The following is a 22,803-nucleotide window of genomic DNA, read 5'->3' as shown; positions in this document are numbered from 1 at the left end:
CTAGTGGTGGTGGTGGGAAATGGAGGGAATCACTGTGGTGATGTGACTTCTGAACCAACCCTAAATGATGTCGCTGCCTAGGGGAAATCCTCTAGGATTTATCTGCGTCGTCAGCCATCTCAGGACTTATCAGCGAGGCCCTCCCCCAGCCAGTGAGTCTCCCACCCTGAACTCCATGGTGGGACACACGTCACTGTGTTTGAGGTCTTTCTGCCACATCTGGCCTTGGACAAGTCAGTTTGCCCACTGGCTGTATGGCAGGAGTTTAGGGATGCTTTGTGTGTGGAATAGTCAGGAGATCCCAAAGGGTTGATTGGCTGCCTGAAGCTGTAGCTCTTTTTGGCACCACTAGGTGGTGAGCTATGCTTATTTTTAGGTGGAGAGTGCTGTGACTTGTCCAAGGTCACCCCGCTGGCTTCAAGTGGGGAAGTGGGAATCAAACCCAGTTCTCCAGATTAGAGTCTGCCGCTCTTAATCACTACACCAACTGAACACGAAGCTCAAATGCTTGCTCCATTTTTGCTTGCTCCATTTTTGTGCCTGACGTGGACTCAGGAAAAAGCCCCATCTTCCACAGCAACAATCTGTGCCTCTCTTGGAAGATGCTCTCTCTATTCTCGTGGCTTCTTGTTTAATAATTTTTAATTATTTTCGAATTCCAAAAATCTTGTCATCTTGGAATAATGGTGGGTTAGCAATCTTAAATAAGTGAGTAAAAGAAACAATAAATTTATGAAATCCAAAGATAAATTTTAAGCCCGATGGTGTTTTAGACACAAACCACCAAGTGGCATAAAAACATCATGATGAGAGTTATTTCTGTTTGCTTCCAAGGAATACAAAGGAGGGGAGAAATAAGCAGATTGCTTTAATTTCAGGGCCCCAAAAGTTGCAAGCTTAAAAAGAAACATTGAGTGATCTGTGAGAGGAGATTTATGTAACCTGCACCTAAACCACAAGTCACGTGGGTTTTCTCCCCCTTCTTCTTTTTCTAAAGACTTCTGCTCACAGCGGAGGCTATGCTTTTACTTGCTTCCTCTCCGTCATGCGAGGTCCTTGAAGCCGGGTCAGCCTGGAATCGACTTGCGGAGGAATCCAAAATGTCCTTAAAGAGGCTTATTCAGCAGAACCGCAACGTCCACTGCATGGGCTACAGCATGACTTACACCCCTTGTTTAGAACCGATAGGTAGCCCTCCGCTGGACAACAGAAGGACCAAAACCTTCACCAGTTCCATGGGGACCTTGCCCAGGGATTACAAACAGGTATGTTGTCTGTTGAGAAGGTTGCAGGACCTTCTTCATCCATCCATCCTTCACAATGACTTTGCTGCACTTTGAGGGCTCAGAGTTACTCAAGGTTTGCTGGGGAAATGTATAAGATCGGTGCCAATTCTGGAAAATGTGACAGTCCAGCAAGTATCCCACGCTGGTCATGTCAGCCTGCTTTCTGTATCTCAGAAAGTCAGAAAACTGCCCCTGCCCATTTACAACCATACTAAGGAATCCAACAGATGCTCAGTCTCTGTGGGCGAGGATGCTGGTAAAGGCAGGGTGGTGTTTTTTGGTGTGTTTTTGTTTTGTTTTAAACCACTTTTATCATCTCTAACCCAGTCAGTGGGATAGTGCCAACTTTATTCAACTCTAGCCCAGTCGGCCTGACAATAGCCAGACAAGGTCTCCAGTTTGCTTGCTCTGTGGGAAAACTTTTAACGCAGCCTGTCTGCCAGTAAAGGGCTCGGTGCCCAAGATCAATGCACAGCAGAAGCCACCTCTGAAAGAAGGTTTTGCCTCTGCTGGGTAATTGACCCGCTGTGCTGTAGCCGGGATTGCTCTCAATTTATAAATGTGCCAAGAAGGGTTGTATTTTGAATCAAGAGATGCTCTTGATCCCCACTTTAGGGAAGCTGTGACTTGTTCCCTTCCCTTAAGTGTAATTTATTTAACATCAGGCAACAGTGATGACTGAGTTCATGACATCTCTCCAAGAGAGGCCTTTTTGCAATTCTGGTCGGAAGCAGCTTTTGATTAACCACATGCCTGAGCAGAAATGTTTCTGAGGGAAGGAAAAAGTCCTGAAAATTTCTCTGTCCTTTTCTTTTCACAACATGGATACTATATAGAGTACCTGGCACAAGTATGTCTTCTCCGTATAGTTCTGTATATTCTGTTCTTTGCGTGTAAATTCCTGTCAAGTCGTAGCTGACTCCTGGCAAACCCTGTCAGGTTTTCAAGGCAGGAGATGTTCCTCTACACAGCAACTCTGGAATTCTTTGGTGGTCTCCCATTCAAATACGCCTGTAATTTTGCTATACTTCTATAAAACATACCTGACAGTTGTCTAATATGGCAGCTAAATGTCCCTGCTGGTCAGAATGGAAGGCCTCTTCAGTTAGTCAAGGGGGAGGAACTCCTCAGTAGGTACATGGGCTACAGACTGTTTTTGTGTTACAAGGAATGAAGTTTGTTCAGTTGTGTAGAATTAGGAATGGATTAGAATGCTGGCTAATTGGGGGTGGGAAGGCCAACCAACAGTGCAAAGAGGCCAAGGCCCTGCCCTGAGGCTGCCTTCCAGCTTGGGGTTTCAGAGGTTCACTGCTTCTGCCTCACCATGGCTAGTAACCATGAAGTTCTTAAAGCCCAGGTGTTGGACACTGGGTAGATACAGGCAATCACTGAGCAACAGTAGCTTACCAAAATGTGTTAGTAATCATTTAGCAAAATGGTCAACAACATGCCCCCATAGTTTTATTCTGTATTGTCACTTGCCTCCAAATGTCCACCGCAGAGGAGACAACAATTATAGCACAAACATCATGGTAAGATATAGGCTGAAAAACCTAAATGTTCTCTGCTAATTCTGTATATTCTGGATGCCTCTGCTTTGAAAAAGACCACTTCACAAATGAGGCTTTTTCTTTGAACCGTGGTATTACAGGATTAGGACTCTGGGTTAGTATGGTTTTTAAGTATTTGTTCGGTTTCATCACTTGGAACACTGCAGAGTTTGCTTTTCTGTGGTGATAATTCCTACATCAGAGAAAGCATGTGTGATTGATCTTGTTTACAGAGAATAAATTGCAGCATGGAATACTTATGCCTGACATGGAAACAGTCTACAAAGCAATAGGGGAAAAATCTTACATTACCATTTCTGTAGCAGACATCAGTGATCAATTATTTGCATACTTAATTGGCACAGGGCACTTTTTAAAAAAGTGCATATTGAAATAACCTTTTCAAATGTCTACAGGTTGCAGTAACAAGTGATTATGCTGTAGAGTAAACTTTCTCTAGCACTGAGCTCTATTTGTACAAGGTTGCAGAGACAGTAAAAATTTGATTGTATTTAGTGCTAAAGCTGATTGTTTAATTAATTAATTATATATCTTTTTTAAAAAATTCTGTCTCTTCCTCAAAATAGGGTATGGGGCAGCTAATAACATAGCAATGCAACAACTGTAATAAAACCACAGTTTCAATATAATCCAATAAAAAACTCGGCAGATTTTGGCATTAAAAATCAGCAGCATTGATGGTAAAGTCCACTGAAATGCAAGCTTTAAAAACACACACACACACACTAAAATAGCTTATGGGTCTCCCTGACATGTCTTTAACTCTCTGAAAAACTCATCTATTCCCAGTTTATCTGTAGAGCATCTTTTTAGCACTGTAACTACCACCGTGTACTGCAGAACATGTCAGAGAATGTTTACCCCCTGAAATGTTAGCTGTGTAAGCATGGGTGTCTCCACTGCCCTCCTTTCCAATCTTTTAAAATTGAACTGGACTGAACTTTCTGCATCAGAAAGAGATTCAATGGACTTTAGCTATGTTATTGACATAGAACAATTGTTGTTCATTGTCAGTGGTCATTTGATGTTCTCAAAGGAATCTATGGAAACTGTAAGAAAAGTCACTAGAAAAGTAATTGCAACATTATTAGCAATTGCACGGATAACATTAGCCCAATACTGGAAAAACAAAAATAAACCTACTCTTCAATGTTGGCAAAATAAAATTTGGGAACACTTTGTATATGGTAAAATTGTCTCTCACCAAAAAGATTTTCAAGCAACTTGGCTCCCAGCAGTGGAATATCTCACAGAGGAAGAAGTGATTCCAAACAACTCTTATTACAAAGATCTGTTATATTTTTAAAAGGCTCTTACGGGTTGAGAAGGTTGATTATTGCATGGTATTAATATGTGTTCTGAATGTACTGTTGAATATATGGTTCCAAATAATAAAAAACACTTATGTGAAAAAAAAAAGAAACTGTAAGAACACATTACGTTTGCAGGGTATTATCCCTTGGCAGATGCTGGTTTTCCAATGGGTCTAAACTCCACAGCCTTCTGTTGGATTATTCGGCACCTTTATATTTACGCGTAATGTCCGTTGTATGTGTTCTAGTGTTTCCTGGTAAATACCTCTGACTGCTCAAGGCTCATGGAAAAAATACTCCTTAAGCAGTAAGAGTGGTGGCAAGGATGGTAGATTGTAGAATTAGGAAATGTACAGATGCAGCTCCCCCCCCCAAACAAACAAACTGTTGACTCCAGAGATGAATAGCTGGAAAGACTCATGTTGAGCTTCCCATTTCATTTGGACAGTTCATAGATGCTCTTGGTCATCAATCTTGGGTATTCAATATTGTCCAGGGAACTGGGAGAGACTACATGATAACAGGGGAATGGACAGTCATATGGGATCTGAACTCAGTAAACCTGTGCTATGGCATGGTTCTCCAGCAGCAACCAGTAAAAATTCTTATCCGTTAGAAAGACATAAACAAACGCAATAACCTACTATTAATGAATTACATTGATTGGCAGTGGGTTGTGGGCAGACTGAAGGCAGACCTTCATCAAACAGCAAAGGATTGACCTCTAGAATTCAGTGCCACACAATGTAGAAACTGACATATTTAAAGCATTACTCAAACAGGTTCATGGAGGATTATTTAGCAATTGGCCATTGGCCCTGATAGCTATATGAATTATTCATTTTTCCTCTCATTGCCATAAAAAACACAGGCTGGCTATTTTCACCATGCCCTGCTCTTGACTGTCCAAAGCTACCTAGCTATCTATTCCTGGAAACAGGATACTGGTCTGGATACTCCTCAGTTTGGTGTAGTGGTTAGGGGCACAGACTCTAATCTGGGAGGACCAGGTTTGATTCCACATGCCACTACTTGCAGCAGCTGGTGTGACCTTGGGTCAGTCACAGGTTATTTCAGAGCTGTTCTCTCAAGAGCAGTTCTCAAAGAGTTCTCTCAGCCCCACCTACCTCAAAGGGTGTCTGTTGTGGGGAAGGGAAGGGAAAGGAGACTGTAAGCTGCTCTGAGACTCCTTCAGGTAGTGAAGGGCAGGGTATACATCCAATCTCCTCCTCCTCCTCCTCCTCCTCTTCTTCTTCTTCTTCTTCTTCTTCTTCTTCTTCTTCTTCTTCTTCAGGGAAAGGAGACAGTAAGCTGCTCTGAGACTCCTTCAGGTAGTGAAGGGCAGGGTATACATCCAATCTCCTCCTCCTCCTCCATCTTCTATCATAGCTAGTAAGAGAAGCCTTATGTTTATATTGAGTTCTGCAGTCAATGTTGTATAGTGCTTTGAATTTAGACAGGTATTGGAGAGACCTCATTTCTAAGCTCCATTAAGTCATGAAACTCACTGGGTGATCCATAGGCTATGGACTGTCTAAGCCTATGATACTTCACAGGTTTTTTTGAACAAAGTTTGAGTCCAGTGGCACCTTTAAGACCAAACAAACTTTACCCAGAATTACCAGAATACCTAGAATTAAACTTTGAAAGGTGCCCCTGGACTCAGACGTTGCTCTGTTGCTTCAGACCAACACGGGTACCCCCCCCCCCCGTTGTGAGGGGGAAATGTAGAAGGGGATCATCACAGAAGATGCCCCTGAGCCCCTTGGAAGGAAGGGCAGGGTAAAAATATGGTAGGCAGATCAGCACTTCTGCTTTGCTTGAAATGTAACGCATGTTGATGCATCTAGTTTTATAAATAGGGTTAGATTTCTATTTCCAATGCAACTGACTGACCAGGCTGAACTTTTATTTGTAGCTTGCTTTATGCAGAACAAGTTCCTTAGGCGGCTCTTCGGGTCCACAAAGGTAAGAAAGGAAACACTTTCCCTCTTTTTAGTACTAACCAATAATAATACTTACCATCGAGTAATGGTATGATTGTGCATGGAAGTATAAGGAATGTACAGAATGGCGAGGGTGGGAATGTGAAGCAGATGAAGAAGGCTGTGGGCTGAAGAGCAGTAGAAGTCAGCCCTGAGCAGTTCTAGTAGCTTATACCAGTACAGAGACATGTTAATGTGAGTTGACAGCTACTGGTCGGAACGGAAGTTCATTTGGGCTTTAATGTTTGAACTATAGTGCTAGATCATCATCATTACAGTGGAGAACTCAGCCTTCATTTCTCATCTTCTCCGTTGCAGATAGATAACATCAGAGCACTTTAAAAATGAGACCATCTCTCTACAATTAATTCAGGTCTGGTTCATATGTGGAAGAGAATAAGGTGGTCGAATGGTTTATATGCTTCAGGTTGTAGATAGAGGATCACACTTGGAAATGCTGTCCTGCGTTTCAAAAACAAAACAAAACAGAAAAACCCCACTCCCCACAAATAGAATGTCAGCACTGCAAAGAAAGAAAGAGGGAAGAACATTTTTGCCTGCTGTGTTAGTTTTCTATTTGTAGAGGGTGTGTTGTTAACTGTATTTGTATTTTGTAGAATATCACTCAAAATCTTCAAAGAAGACAATGAAACATTTGGATTTGAAATTCAGGTGAGGCTTCAGCATTGTGAACAGAGTGAGTCTGTGGCTGTGATCCCACATACAGGCGTGACATGCAAAAGAACTGATACCACTTTCCTTAACCTTACATGAATAAGTTGCATCTCTCAAAATCCCCTCTTCTGCTACTTCATTAAAGGCACGGGGATTCTTTGCATCTTGAAAGTACAGAATGTTGTCCTTAAACAAATACATAAAAACTGTGACAGATGTTCACAAATCAATTTTTTTAAAAATGTGAACACAAATTTTTGAAGGGACTGAAATGTCCCCAGAAGATCGCCCCAAGCTTTTCACATCTGTTTGTCCATAGTTTCCTGGCTAGCTGAGTCCTGTTTGCAGCCCTTTCAGATCACCAAAAGTGATCCCTCTTAAACAGTTTGGTAGCTGTTCAAACATAACAGTAATAAATAATAGCCTTGTTGCTGGGTGGGACACCTGTTTGTTCCTTCAAGTTTTGTTTTGTTTTTTAAAAAGAGGAAATGCTTGTCCTAGTGCCACCCGAGGGGAGCGCATGCTGTTTGACATGTAGGCCAAGCAGGCTCCCTGCCTTGTACTCCTTGCTGCATGGAAGGAGCTACCAATTAGGACGACAGGCTGCACGGGAAGGGGCTCGGGTGCCCGGCTAGTAACCCTGTGCTTCTGAAATTTACAGACTCTTCGGTTTCAGCAGCAAACCAATTGCTGCTTGGGAAGCTGCACGTACATCTGCAAAGTAAAGGAAGGAAGCCCTGCCTACCTCTCTGGACTCCAAAGTGGTAACTCTCAGTTTGCTGCTCTCTTCATTTTGCAGATGCAGAAAGAAAAAAAATTAATGGGCGGAGGTGACATTTCCGGCAATCAGGGTGCTCCTAGCGGTTTCCAGCTGATAATATAAAGCAGATTTGTTGATGTATCCTCTACGCCCTTCTGGATTGAGGAGACCTTGGCACACTGGCCATGCTTTTGTAACTAGCCTGCTTTCATACATGTTGGGGAATGCACTTGCGAACAATTGCTACAGTGCATTGAAAGTGCATTATCCAACACATGTGAAAGAAGCTCTGGACTACTATCCAGGGCTATTTTTGGGCAGGAACGCACAGGAACGGAGTTCCGGCTGGCTCCCAAGTTGGCCACACCCAGCAGGAACTCATTAGCATAATAGGCCACACCATAATAGGCCACACCCAGTGGCAGGAACTCATTAGGATTGGCTACATTAGGGGTGTGTGGCCTAACATGCAAAGGAGTACCTGCTCCAAAAAAAGCCCTGGGTTTTGAAAACAAACAAGGTAAACAGAATAAGAAGCAAAAGGTGGGTGTGGCTGGATGACCACACTTCTGGTAACATGGGGGTGTGGCCTAATATGCTAATGAGCTGTGCTGTCATGGGTGTGGCCTAATATGCTAATGAGTTCCTGCTGGGCTTTTTCTACAAAAAAAGCCCTGCTACTATCCATCTTATGCATGGGGAGGGACAGGCAGATCTGACTAATATTTGTGCCACTTACACTTGGATCTTCATTGCCTGGGATCTGTGTGACCTGAAGGACTCCCTCACCCTTTAGCCTCAACCCGTGCCCCAGTTACAGTCCGGGGATCAATCAACCTTACTTTGCATACTCTCATTGTGAGAAGTTAATACTGCGACATGGAAAAGTACAGCTTTTATTGCTGTGTTCTCTGGCTTTCACCTGGCCTGCCTTTAGGTATGGGGGGGAAGTCTGTCTCTGCATGTTTTCCATATGTGGGCTGTGGCACTTTGGGGGGAAAAATCTGTTGCACTGAGCTAGTAGATTACAGCTGTTTCTATTTTACGTTGCCAATAAGATAGCAAGCCTTTGTCAGGCAACAGGTGGGAGACTTACTAGGGTCCAGAGTAGATGGGTAGATGGAAATGGGATTGCACAATACCAGTTAAAGGCCCCCCCCCCAATAAATGTTGTCACCGTGTCATGGCAATGCTCTGGGAGTCTATGGTTTCACCATAGAGATTTGTTAAATCCCTAGAGCTTCATACTACCACACTGACATCACTTCCATTTTTTTGGCTCTCCATGCTCATTCAAGCAGCAGTAAGGATTAGCAGGAGCCTCCAGCCAGAAGTGGATAAGTAGCATCCCTAGTTGTCAATGGTACCTATTATTTGTTTAGTACTTTCAAGGACTGAAAATGCTCAAGGGCTCAATATGCTCCCTTTGGGGGGGGTATTTTTCCATTTGTGTATGTGTGTATGCCTGGAAATTATAGTGACCTTTGGCAACTCCTACTGGACCATGAAGGACATTCAGAGAAGTAGCTTGATAGCCTGCCTCTGGCCTCCCAGCCCTGGTATTCTCTGGAGGTCTCCCATCCAAATACTTGCCAGGGCCGGCCCTGCTTAGCTTCCGAGATCTCCCCTTTTAAAATATGGTGTGCCACTTTGAACACGGAGTCATTTATAAATGTTTCCAATAAATAAATACATGTGCTAATTTCTTGCATTTTGAATTGTCTCAGGTTATATTCTGACCAATATCAACAGGGTGAGCACTGATGGGCTGAGTCACAAACAAATGGTGGACTTGATCAGATCGTCAGGGAATCCATTAAGGTAAATGCAAGTCCATCTGCTAACCTTTTCCAGCACTGTGCTGTGAGCAGGGCTTTTTTGTGGGAAAAGCCCAGCAGGAACTCATTAGCATAATAGGCCACACCCAACAGCAGAAACTTATTAGTATATTAGGCCACACCCCTGACAGCACAACTCATTGGCATTATAGGCCACACCCCCATGTTACCAGAAGTGTGCTCATCCAGCCACACCCACCTTTTGCTTCTTATTCTGTTTACCTTGTTTGTTGTCAAAACCCAGGGCTTTTTTGTAGCAGGAACTCCTTTGCATGTTAGGCCACACACCCGTAATGTAGCCAATCCTAATGAGTTTCTGCTGTTGGGTGTGGCCTATTATTCTAATGATTCCTGCTGGGTGTGGCCAACTTGGAAGCCAGCCGGAACTCTGTTCCTGTGCGTTCCTGCCCAAAATAGCACTGGCTGCGAGAGCAAGAAAGGAAGCCGCCCAGTGACTTTGTTTACCATGTTGATCTTTCACATCCTAAGCAATATCATAAATTTCTACACTAGGATGCAGCAGGTCTAAGACTGGCATAAGGGCCAAGAAACGGCCCGAACCTGGCACTCTCTCTCCAATGACCGATCACCCTTAATGTCCAAGAACATTAGAGGATACTCAGGTTCTCCATAAAGGCTGTGATTTGGGACATACCTTGGCAATCTCACGGATATTATTTATTAGTTCTTTCTAGCTCAATTCAGACTATGCTGTTGGCTGCCTGCCGGTGGTATATTTAGCAACTCTTTCATTTAAGTCATAGAGCTGCCTGACAAAAATGGATGATTGCATGGATTGTTGCCCTCAAGGTCAACGGGAGAATCATGCACAGAAAAATTGTAATGTTAAGTTGAAAACAATGGCTGTACCCACACATTGCTGGATATTGTGCCATTGCTGTGCTGCAGCACTACGCAGGATAAACCAGTTTCCAATCGTTGCTGCTGTGCAATATCCGATGATGTGCAGATGCAGCCATCATTTGTTCGAATCGTATTTAGTCCATTTGTAAAATCCCACCAGTCTTCCAGGAGCTCCAGGCTCTTCCCTCTGCTATAATCCTGTCAGTTAAACTGAGTGAATAATGAGCCCAAAGTCACCCACTAAACTTTTTCGGCCCTGGCCCCTGCCTGGTGGAACAAGCTCCCATTTGAGATCCGGTCCCTGCGGGATCTGTTACAATTCCACAGGGTCTGTAAAACAGAGCTGTTCTGCTGAGTTTTTGATTGAGGCATTGGACGTCCAAATCCATCTTGGCCTCCCTTGCTGAGTGACATTGCTGATTCTCTTAATCTAGCGAATTATCCAGCAGCGCCACTCTGAAACGTTTCCATCTAAGCTCTGTTACTAAGGCAGGCTCACTCCGATATCAATTTTATTGTTAAACTTCTATTTTTGTTATTGTTGTCACAATCTTTGTGTGACTTTGTAACCTACCCTGAGCCTGCTTGTGGGGAGGGTGGGATAGAAATCGAATGAATGAATGAATGAATGAATGAATGAATGAATGAATGAATAAGTTTTCTGGGTGGCCTAGAGATAAAATAGTCTTATTTCTGCCTTAGGGTGTGAAAGAGCAGTGCCATTTTTAAAATGTTTGTAAAAATAGAAAGACAAAGAAAAAACATTTCCGTGCTATTGTTGTGCATCTGGATGAAGTTTATCAATGGGAAAGAATGCAGAGAGGGACAGTGTGTTCTTCTTGGTGACACAGCTGCTATTCCTTTCCCCATTTCCCTCTCTCTTTCCCAACCACTGGGCACCGTTGCATAGCATCATGGATTTCTTCTGATGGGTTTTATGTCACTGTGTGTTACCACCACCTTGCCATTCCTTGAGTTAGAAGGATTGGTGGTGAAGGAAAGCATGCGGTTTCATCAGTTTTTACCAGATGTCATTTGGGGGGGGGGGAACGCGGGGGAACGCAGTTCCCCCGGGGGAGGTGAAGGGGGCGGGGCACATGACAAAGCCCCGCCCCCTGCGTCTGGCCGCCCCGCTTCCAGCCCTCATTCAGCCAGGAGGAGGCAGGAGAAGAGGGAGGGTAAGTTGCTTCCTCCCCGCCTCTCCCCACCCCCGCCTGCCTGGGGCCAGGGAGGGCCTTGGCGGGGCTTCCTCGCACTCCCGCTGGCCTTGCAGGTCCACCGCCAGGCCCCTGATGTCAGGGTGTGTGGCATATGCTAATGAGTTATGCTAATGAGTTCCCCTAGCTCTTTTTCTACCAAATGACCCCTGGTTTTTACTTTTTATTCACCTGAGGTGCCAGGATTTCATTTGGCATGCCACCTTCTTGAGAGCCAACATAGTGTAGTGGTTAAGAGCAGCAGACTTTAATCTGGAGAACTGGGTTTTATTCCCCACTTCTCCACATGAAGCCTGCTGGGTGACCTTGGGCCTGTTACAGTTCTCTCAAAACTCTCTCAGCCCCACCTACCTCACAAGGTGCCTGTTGCAGGGAGAGAAAGGGAAGGAGCTTGTAAACTGCTTTGAGACTTCTTTGTGTTTAACATTTAAAACTATTGCTGTAAATGTTTGCAATAACGCCATCTTCACCAGATTCTAAGTTAAACAACAAGGGAGTCAGTCTGACGTCGATACCGGGTAAATTGGTGGAAACCATTATTAAGGAAAGAATTAGTAGGCACATAGATGAACAAAACCTATTGAGGCAGACTCAGCACGGTTTCTGTAAGGGAAGATCTTGTCTCACTAACCTGTTAGTGTTCTTTGAGGGGGTGAACAAACATGTGGACAAGGGGGATCCAATAGATATTATTTACCTTGACTTCCAGAAAGCTTTTGATAAAGTTCCTCATCAAAGGCTCCTAAGTAAGCTCAAAAATCATGGGATAGAAGGACAAGTCCTTTTATGGATCAAAAACTGGCTAGTTCATAGAAAACAGAGAGTGAGTGTAGGTGGGCAATTTTCTCAGTGGAGGGTGGTAAGCAGTGGGGTACCGCAGGGATCAGTACTTGGTCCACTGCTTTTTAACTTGTTCATTAATGATTTGGAGATGGGAGTAAGCAGTGAAGTGGCTAAATTTGCGGATGATACAAAGTTGTTCAGGGTGGTGAAAACCAGTGAGGATTGTGAGGCACTCCAAGGGGATCTGTCAAGGATGGGCGAGTGGGCGTCAACATGGCAAATGGGGTTCAATGTGGCCAAGTGCAAGGTGATGCACATTGGAGCCAAAAATCCTAAATATAAATACACATTGATGGGGTCTGAACTGGCAGAGACTGAGCAAGAGAGAGATCTTGGAGTTGTAGTGGATAACTCACTGAAAATGTCGAGACAGTGTGTGACTGCAATAAAGAAGGCCAATGCTATGCTGGGGATTATTAGGAAGGGTATTGAAAACAGATCAGCCAATATAATAATGCCCCTATATAAATCAATGGTGAGACCTCATTTGGAATACTGTGTGCAGTTCTGGGCACCACACCTTAAAAAGGATATTATAGCTTTGGAAAAAGTGCAGAAAAGGGCAACTCGAATGATAAAAGGGTTGGAACACTTTCCCTATGAGGAAAGGTTAAAGCGCTTAGGGCTCTTTAGCTTGGAGAAAAGACGACTGAGGGGTGACATGATCGAGGTTTATAAGATTATGCATGGGAAAGAGCAGGTAAAGAAAGAGGTACTTTTCTCCCTTTCTCACAATACAAGAACTCGAGGGCACTCCATGAAACTGCAGAGCGGTCGGGTTAGAACGGATAAAAGGAAGTACTTCTTCACCCAAAGAGTGATTAACACATGGAATTCACTGCCACAGGAAGTGGTGGGTGCTACAAGCATGGACGGCTTCAAAAGGGAATTAGATAAGCATATGGAGCAGAGGTCCATCAGTGGCTATTAGCCACAAGGTATAGCTAGGGGCTCTGGGGCAAGTGATGCTCTGTCTTGGTGCTTGGGGGGGGGTCAACAGGGGGAGGGCTTCTAATGTCCTGGCCCCACTGCTGGACCTCCTGATGGCACTGGTATTTCTGGCCACTGTGTGACACAGAGTGTTGGACTGGATGGGCCTTTGGCCTGATCCAACATTGGCGTCTCTTATGTTCTTATGTTCTTATGTAACAAGGGAGTGCTGATTCTACTTTGTTGTGCTTACGAGCATTCTATAGCTAGCCACTTTGGACTAGATAAAATCTTGTGTATGATCTTGCCTAGGCACTTCTTAATTTCTCGCACTATGTTCTTGTGTTGTTTACAGGTTAGATATTGTGAATGAAGCCTTGATTTTGAAAAGGATGGAACTGGAAACCAAGCTGAGTCTTTTAAAGGTACAGATTCTATGAAGCGTTTGAAGTATCAGTTGCATAATATAGAGTTTATGTAGCATAAACTGTAGTTGATGAAGATAGCTCTGTATAAAAGAGGCTTTAATCATGCAAATCAATGTGACTTGGGGGCACTCTAGTACCTTGAGCGATGTAATGTATGAGTTCCAAACTAACAGACCTCTGTTCTACCGACACCAATGCCAGCATGGTGCTGATGAATCAGCATTGCATAGTGGTTAGAGCCATGATACTCACTAAGTCGCCCAGGAGCCACAAGTGGCTCTTTGACACGTCACCTTTGGCTCTTCTGAGTACTGCTCCTTAATGTGGCACCTGCCCAGTGTTCTAGGAAAGTTGCCAAGGCCAGTGCCCAGTAGGGCTTGTGGCTGGCAGGTGGTTCCTACCCTGAAACCAGGAGGAAGGTAAGCTGAGAGGTTCTCGGGGGTGCAAACCTCAAGCCAGGGCTGGAAGTAAATGTGGCTCCTTTTGTTGATGATAATTGAAAATGTGGCTCTCCGCAAGTGGTGGAGTGAGTACCACTGGGTTATAGTGTTGCGCTGGGATTTAAGAGATGCCAGTTCCAAGTATACATTCCAATCCCAAAGAAGGGCAATGCCAAGGAATGTTCAAACTATTGCACAATTGCACTCATATCACACGCTAGCAAGGTCATGCTCAAGATCCTACAAGCTAGGCTTCAACAGTACGTGGATAGAGAACTACCAGAAGTACAAGCTGGGTTTCGAAGAGGTAGAGGAACTAGAGATCAAATTGCCAACATTCGCTGGATTATGGAAAAAGCAAGAGAGTACCAGAAAAATATCTACTTCTGCTTCATTGACTATGCTAAAGCCTTTGACTGTGTGGATCACAACAAAGTATGGCAGGTCCTTAAAGAGATGGGAGTACCAGACCACCTCACATGTCTCTTTTGACACTGTCTAACCATCTCATCCTTTGCCGTCCCCGTCTTCTTTGACCTTCAATCTTTCCCAGCATCAGGGTTTTCTCCAGTGAGTGCAAACATGTCTTTCAAATGCCGGGAAAGATGCCTGGCTTTAAAGTTTGATGCGAACGTATCAAGCAAGCTAGTACTGTGAAAGGGTCATTATGGCTCCTGATTCTGCCACTTTCTCCAGATACTTGGTGACATATCTCTGCAGGTCTGCTATTGGTTCACTGACTTCAGCCTTTGAGAAGTTCCTGGTGGTGATGCACTGTGCTAAAACTGATGCTGCTTTTGGAAGAGCAGTTCTTCAGAGCCTGTTTCTTCAAGACGACCTGCAGATAACATCAGGTACATGGCTCCCTAGTCATCAAATCACCGCAGACTGTGACTGCAGCCATGAAATTAAAAGACGCCTGCTCCTTGGGAGGAAAGCGATGGCGAACCTAAACAGCATGATAAAAAGTAGAGACATCACCCTGCCAACAAAAGTCCGCATGGTCAAAGCAATGGTATTCCCAGTAGTCATGTATGGCTGCGAGAGTTGGACTATAAGGAAGGCCGAGCGCCGAAGAATAGATTCTTTTGAACTATGGTGCTGGAGAAGACTCTTGAGAGTTCCTTGGACTGCAAGGAGATCAAATCAGTCAATCCTCAAAGAAATCAACCCTGACTGTTCCCTGGAAGGCCAGATAATGAAACTGAAGCTCAAATACTTTGGCCACCAAATGAGAAGGGAGCACTCACTGGAGAAGACCCTGATGCTGGGAAAGATTGAAGGTCAAAGAAGACGGGGACGGCAAAGGATGAGATGGTTAGACAGTGTCATCGATGCAACGAACATGAAATTGAGCCAACTTCGGAGGACGGCGGAAGACAGGAGGGCCTGGCGGGAGATGATCCATGGGGTCGCGAAGAGTCGGACTCGACTGTGCGACTGAACAACAAAGTTCCCATTCTACTATAAAGCTTGCTGGGTGAGTTTGGGCCAGTCACTCTCTCTCTCAGTCTCACAGGGTACTGTGACAACAGAATGCTGTACACTACCCTGAGCTCCTTTGACGGAGGGTAAGATGAAAACGTACCAGATAAATAAATAATTGCATCCTGAGTTTTATGATAACGTAAGCCATTCTGTTTAGAAAATGCAAAGGGCAGACTCGTAGCCTCAATGAGCAAGAAAGGGAATTTCTCAGCCACCACCCAGTTTTGCTGTTGGGCACTTCGTTTATGAGTATTTTAAAAGAGAAAAGATGTGCCTTTTAAAATGCTAAGAACAAAGCTGGGAGCCAAGCTGCAAGTAGTAAAACTGAGCTGCATTTAAAGTGTTCAACACCCCTTCCCTTCCTGCATGACCCGAGGCCAACTGAGGCTGCATGAGCTTACAATTTGTACCTTACAAACAGCACAAGACGTGTGATCTTTGATCACTTTCAGCCCTAAGTCTCAAGATGAAAATAACACACACACCCCGGAAACGTCTCAGTACAATGCTGCCATCTAACACAGAATATAAGGGAAAAGTCCCTTTCCGCTGCTGCATTCTGCCCTGGAATAAACTCTCAAGACTGGAAGAATCATAGAGGAAAGCAGGGAAGGCCACGTACTCAGCCGTGCTGCTTATATAATGCAGAGCCGCCACCTGAGTTTGTCCTCCAAATGACACTGAAGTTGGAATGGCCGTGCGCGCTTTGATTAAAGCAGCTAAGCAGGCAAGCGCCTCCTCCCAACCAGCCCAAAAGAGCTCAGAATGAGCTGAGCCCCACAGGCAGACCTTTCATTGGTGTGCTTAATGAGAACAGGGCAGCTGATTAGTACGAAGCTTGGCAACTCACGAGAATGCTGCAGATTCCAGTCCCAGTGCTTGTTCGAGCTTGGATCAACGGCCTGATGATCCTTTTCTCTGAGGAAAAGCTTTAGAAGGTGTCTGAATGCGACACTTGCTGTGGAGATGCCTGCAGATTCAGCAGTTCAGATAACAGATTCCACATCAAGGCCCACCGGAGATTTTATTTCAAAGCACACGTGCAAAAATGGTGATGTATGAACACGACCCCAGTTATATGCATTGTATGCATAAGACAGTAAGCTATGGTACCTAAGCCAGAAAGGGTACCCATTTTACTTTGTTGGTCTTAAAGGTACCATTGGACTCAAACGTTGTTCTGCGGCTTCAGACCAACACAGCTACCCACCTGGATCTCTCGTACAAGGTGGCTGTAAAGATAAAATGTAGGGGGGAAAATAATTTACCCTGATTCCTTAAAAGTTACACCATAACACACCTGTTAGCCTTCCACATTCTAAACAACGATTTTAAAGGATTTTATCTAGCTTCTTTCAGGGGCGTCAAACTCACTGAAAATGTGTTATTTAAAGTTAAAACAATCTTTAATTGTGTTTGTCTGTGTCCTTTATAAAGTTTATATCTATGCTACCTGGCATTACCTTTTATGACACACATGGCCTGCCCCAACAAGGTCTCATTTATGTCAGATCCAGCCCTCATAACAAATTAGTTAGACACCCTGGAAATTTGTTGCTAGGCGAAGTGGCCTTTGGACTTAGCTCTCTCTTACAGTGTGTGATTTAATACTCCTAATTGGTAAAAAAAAGAGAATGTTCCCCATTAAATTGCTGTTGAAACAACAACAATGAGGTGTATTTGACATGAGCTCCTGTTTGACATGACCCTCATCACTCCAGCAAATACGGACATGATCTGGTCTACCACAGGTACACACAGGGTTCCCAAACATCTCTATTCCCCCCCCCGTCCCTGACTTTACATGTGCATAGTTGCATGCGAAACAGCACAATGTGTGGGAAGTCCTGCGCAACATGTACCCTTCTACTTGTCTCACCCTCCACCTGGTGTAAGGTACTCATGCGTTGGAAACACGTTATCGATATGGGTTGTCGAACTATATAGGAGATCTCTCCTTCACTGCAGCAGCCATGAGGCCCAATCTGCATCTAGCATTTGAATCTATGAGTGTACATGGATGGAAGGAGGAAGGGGAGGGGTATTGAGTCAGTGGGAATCCTCTAAGTGGTTTAAAGTCTAGCCATTTTTAAAAAAACTGAACTATCTTAGATGTCTGAGATCATCGGTAGCCACAATAACCAGAACTATACTCCATGCAAAAGATACTCTGGGTTAAAGTAACTCATCAGTGTTTCGGGTTGATAGAAGAGTTACAAGCATTGTGGTTTTGTGTTTTACAGCAAACGTTGCAAGACAGGCTGGTTGAGTTCCAGTCTCTGTGTTCACAGGAACAGCGCCTTCTTCATGGTAAGTCTGCACTTCTTATTTTGGGAAGCAAGAAGCACTGACGGACCCGGCTTCCTGTTCAGAAACGTTGTGAGCTCACTCAAAACATGAGTTTGCTTGGTTTGAATTTTGGATCGTCTTTCTTCCCCTTTTAACGAAATCTTGTGGGGATGTTTTAGGCCAGAATAATGAGCACAGACTGAATTCTACAGGGCCATGACATGAACTGAAGACACATACACAAGAGGGTCGTCTTTGCCTCCTTCTACTCCCAGCAGCCCCTTCTGATTTACCACCCCCAAAAAACCTCTGCTGAGAGTTGGAGGACCCCATCCCTAACAAAATGTCCAGGTTGATGCAGTGAGGAGGCTGCCATGAACCGAACAATATTTGCTCCCCTTGCTCTACTTTACTCGTGGAACAGCAAGGAGAGAGGATTTTGCTTGCGCCCCCTCCATCGCACCCCCCTGTGCTGCTGTACATTTCACTTACAAGTATCCTCACCCCTTGGTTATCAGGGTTTCAGGCAGCCGGAGGGAAAGAGACAGGTCTTTCATAAGCCTTTTCTGCTCTTACAATCACAGAGTTTCAGCCCTGTATATTTCAGCTTGATTTCAACACAGGAATCAAAACTGATGACAATTCAACTATGTTCTTGTTTGAGCCTGGGTCAGAGAACGGGTGAATCATGCAGGAGAGGGACCTGCTAAGGGATAGAGTTGGCTGTTGCTTGAAGACCTCCATCCAGACTAGGAATCTGCAAGCTTTTATCATTAACAAGCCAGAATGCAGCAAAAATCCGAGCAAGAAATCAAGAAAGAGTCAGTATAAGAAAGTCTATTTGCATACTAATAAATGACATGCTAGTTCGAGAGCCAGCATGGTGTAGTGGCTAAGAGTGACAGACTCGAATCTGGAGTTACCAGATTCGATTCCACACTCCTCCACATGAAGCTAGCTGGGTGACCTTGGGTCAGTCACAGCTCTTTCAGAGACCTCTCAGCCCCCAAAATAAGTCTAGCACATCGCTTAGTGGTGCATAACGCTAAAAGAACTAGAACTTCAGGCTGCCAGACAATCTTAGGATCTCCTGGCTATACTATACACAATGGCATACAATAGTTACTATTTATGATGATGATGATGATGATGATGATGATGATGATGATGATGATGATGATGATGATGATGATGATGATGCTGCTGCTGCTGCTGGTAATAATCCATAAAGTTTCTGCAGCCTGAACACTGATTGTTATGTGCTTTATTAGCAAGTAGCACACATAAGATCTCACAATGAGTATTAAAAATAGATAGCCCGGGCTAGCCTGATCTTGTGAGATCTCGGAAGCTAAGCAGGGTCAGCCCTGGTTAGTACATGGATGGGAGACCACCAAGGAAGTCCAGGGTTGCTATGCAGAGGCAGGCCATGGCAAACCACCTCTGAAGTCCCTCATCTTGAAGACCCTATGAGGTTGCCGTAATTCAGCCGCATCTTGATGGCATTTTACGCACACATGCCCAGGAGCACCCCTGTATGGTTATTTTAGAGGTCTAGCATAAATCTGTGCGTGATCAAAACTTGGATTACTGGCAGTGGTTCACCTTTATCATTTCCCTTTCTGTAAAGCATCTCTAAGAAGTCCTTTAGTCCCATTAAAATCTTTGCCTGCCAGACTCTTCACAGTCTGTCATCCCACCTACCCTTTCAACATACCTTAACTCAAAGATTTCCTTTTTTATTTTTAATAGCCGTATTTGGCTCGGCACAGAGTCACCTTTCGCTCTAGAGCCACAGGTTGCAGACCTCTGATCCAAACCTTTGGCTCCAGCCCTCTGGGTTCCCTTTTAATGCACAGCTCAAACGATTCCATTACTGTTGCTACTCCTTTTTATCGGCTTGCACAATCCATGCCCGGAGCTCTAAGCAGAAGTGACCCAGCCCTTGTTCACAGGAGAGAGAGAGAGAGATGACAATCCATGATAGCCTTCTGGTGCCTAAACAGAAAGCGACCCTATAGCCTTCTTCTTCTTCTTTTGCACTGCAACAGTTTCACACAGCTTCCCCCTTGAATTTGGTGAAATCCTAGGACTTAAGGGATATTTCCAGAAGAGGACCTTTAGTACACTAAAAGAAGGGACCTACTAGGACTTCTAGGGGAAGGAAAAGCCCTCCCTGCGTGCTGCTGGCTTCCTTTCCCCTCCCCCAGGGCTCTGTCTGGCTCACCTTCTGCCTCCTCACCACATCCTCTTCCTCCTGGCCACAGCCGCCACCTCCTCACTTGTTATGGCAACTCAACTGAACACAAGCAGTAAGGCCTTGCTCACAACTAGGCATGCCTAGACCTCACTTTCCACTCCTCCCATTAGTTTTTTTAAAAGATATTTTTGTTTGCAACCTTGAATTTATTTACTTACTTCGTTCACACCCTGCCTTTTCCCCAAAGCAGCTCTCCTCTCCTCCATTTTATCCTGATACAATCCCTGTGAGGCAGGTTAGGCTGAGTGGGTGGCTAGTTCAAGGCTGCCCCGTATCTTTCCATGGCAAAGTGGGGGTTCAAAGCCAGGCCTTCCACATCCTAGTTCAACATTTGAACCACCACACCGCACTGTAGGGTTGCCAGGTCTGGGATGGAAAATACCTGGAGACTTTGTGGGTGGATCTGGGAGAGGGTGGGGTTTGGGGAGGGGAGGGGCCTCAGCAGGGTCCAATGCCATGGAGTCCACCCTTCAAAGCAGCCATTTTCTCCAGGGGAGCTGATCTCTGAGAGATCAGTTTGGTGCAGTGGTTAAGAGCGCGCTCTAATCTGGGAGAACCGGGTTTGATTCCCCACTCCTCCACTTGCACCTGGCTGGATGACCTTGGGCAAGCCGTAGTTCTGATAAGAGCTGTTCTTGAAAAAGAGCTGTTTCTGTCAAGAGCTCTCTCAGCCCCACCTACCTCACAGGGTGTTTGTTGTGAGGAGGGGAAGGGAAAGGAGTTTGTAAGCCGCTCTGAGACTCCTTCAGGTAGTGAAGGGTGGGGTATAAATCCAATCTCTTCTTCTTCTTCTTCTTCTGTCACCTGGAGATCAGTTGTAAAAGCGGGAGATCTCCAGGCCCCACCTGGAGGCTGGCAACCCTACCACACTGGCTGTCATGAATGACAGTCGTGGCTCGTCCTGTTATGTGGATTAGGCCATCTGAAGAGGGGCTCTCTCTTCTCTGAGTGTTATAGTGATTCCTGCCTTGCAAACAGTGCAAACTTGGCAACAGACGTCCTGCAAAATGTAATGTACGTTGTCTGTCTCCTAGATGAAATGAATGCTGGCTCACCCCTTGATCCTGTGGGGTTAGAAGAATCTAACCTACTGAGTGACTATATTGGGTCAGGGTCACACTTGACGACCAAACCTCGGTTTTCCAGCGAAAGCAGCTGCATAAGCTCCATGACGGTGGGCAGCGAGGACAGTTTCTACCAAGGCAGTTTCTTTGAGGATCCTGCTTTCAGCCGGCAGTCAAGCACAGAGGACGATTGCTTCCTCCCCACGGACTCTGCTGTCCCTGTTGCAAAGACTTCCCTGAGAAGGCACAGAAGTATCAGCGGGGTTAGCAGTGGTCCCGGATCTCCCTTGTGGGACAGAGGCAATGCCTCAAACGTCTTTGGGACACTCCCTAGGAAAAGCAGAAAAGGAAGCGTCCGGAAGAGGCTTTTAAAATTCATACCGGGTCTTCACCGGGCTGTGGAAGAGGAGGAAAGTCGTGTCTGACAAGCAGGTCCAGAACTCCTTAGAAAACCTGGGCCCAGACTTTTGAAACTGTGCCTCAGATGGGGATCAGATTTCATTCAATGGAGCGAAAGGAAGCAGACTGTTGTGTGACAGTTAACGTTTCGTGAACTAGCCTCAGGGCAACAGTGACATCGGAGGTGGGTGATTCTTCAAGAGAATGAGCACAATGTGTGCCTGATACTGGGAGCAGGGAGCCAATCTAGCCCGTAGTCAATCTTTAGCTACCAAGATTTTACAGAATGTAAAGGTCAAACTAGATGAGGTGTCTTTTATTGATAAAAAGCAGTCATGGTGCTGGTGGGGATTCAGGGAAGGGCTGCCAAGTCCAGGGAGGTGGGTTCACCATTGCCCCCGCATGCAGTTTTCTTAAACATTTCCAGGAGATGCTGTTTGTCGTCACTCAAGGAAACATACAGATTGCCAACTGAACAAATAGTGAGGTGCGTTCATTTTGTAAGTTAGCAAAACAGGGAGGCAGTTCATGCATTTGGTGCTACTCTACACTGGCTTCATGTAATTCTCTGGAGCTCACATAGGTCCTTCCATGGTCATGTGGAAGATGGGCAATGCAGGGACCAGAAATATACGCTGGATGCAACAGACGTACAGGATTTCCTGTGATGGTAGCACATGTACACCTTGCCCCTCCCATAACACCCTTGTCTGTCATCATGAGAACTGCTGCAATCTCACAGATCCATCTCTTTGTGGTTGTGTGCATACACTTCAGTTTCGTGCATTAAGAACATAAGAAGAGCCCTGCTGGATCAGACAAGTGGTCCTTCTAGCCCAGCAACCTGTCTCTAATGGTGGCCAATCAGCTCCTCTGGCTTTACTTCCTCTAATGTACTTCTTCTATGTGATCTTGAGAATCCACACACACACAAAATTTGGCAGCAGCACTGAGTGTGTGTCCTTGCCCATAGTAATAGCCTTTAAATGTCATTAGTGTGCTTATTCCTGGGAAACCTGGTAGGGTTTTTTGTTTAGTTTAATAATGTTATTCCTCAGTTAAACAGTAAATACACATGACTATCCATTAACAAACAAGGGGGGGGAAATCCAAACAAGGCAAATACAATTTTTTAAAAAAAGTTCTGAGCTCC

The 22,803-nt window shown here is 44.9% G+C and overlaps 1 protein-coding gene across 1 annotated transcript; it reads left to right on the top strand.

The window, feature by feature from the left end:
- The first annotated feature begins 1,052 nt into the window (after positions 1–1,052).
- On the top strand, positions 1,053–22,042 carry CYTIP (cytohesin 1 interacting protein). Its single transcript, XM_015411561.1, has 8 exons — positions 1,053–1,265; positions 6,089–6,138; positions 6,773–6,827; positions 7,492–7,594; positions 9,318–9,411; positions 13,638–13,707; positions 17,882–17,948; positions 21,222–22,042. Exons 1-8 carry the CDS (start codon positions 1,101–1,103, stop codon positions 21,674–21,676), a joined length of 1,059 nt encoding a protein of 352 aa, XP_015267047.1. The 5' UTR covers positions 1,053–1,100; the 3' UTR covers positions 21,677–22,042.
- Positions 22,043–22,803: the final 761 nt, after the last annotated feature.

This window comes from Gekko japonicus, unplaced genomic scaffold (assembly GCF_001447785.1).
Source record: "Gekko japonicus isolate JY-2015 unplaced genomic scaffold, Gekko_japonicus_V1.1 scaffold6, whole genome shotgun sequence".
Lineage (NCBI taxonomy): Eukaryota > Metazoa > Chordata > Lepidosauria > Squamata > Gekkonidae > Gekko > Gekko japonicus.
This window is presented reverse-complemented; position numbering and strand designations above follow the sequence as displayed.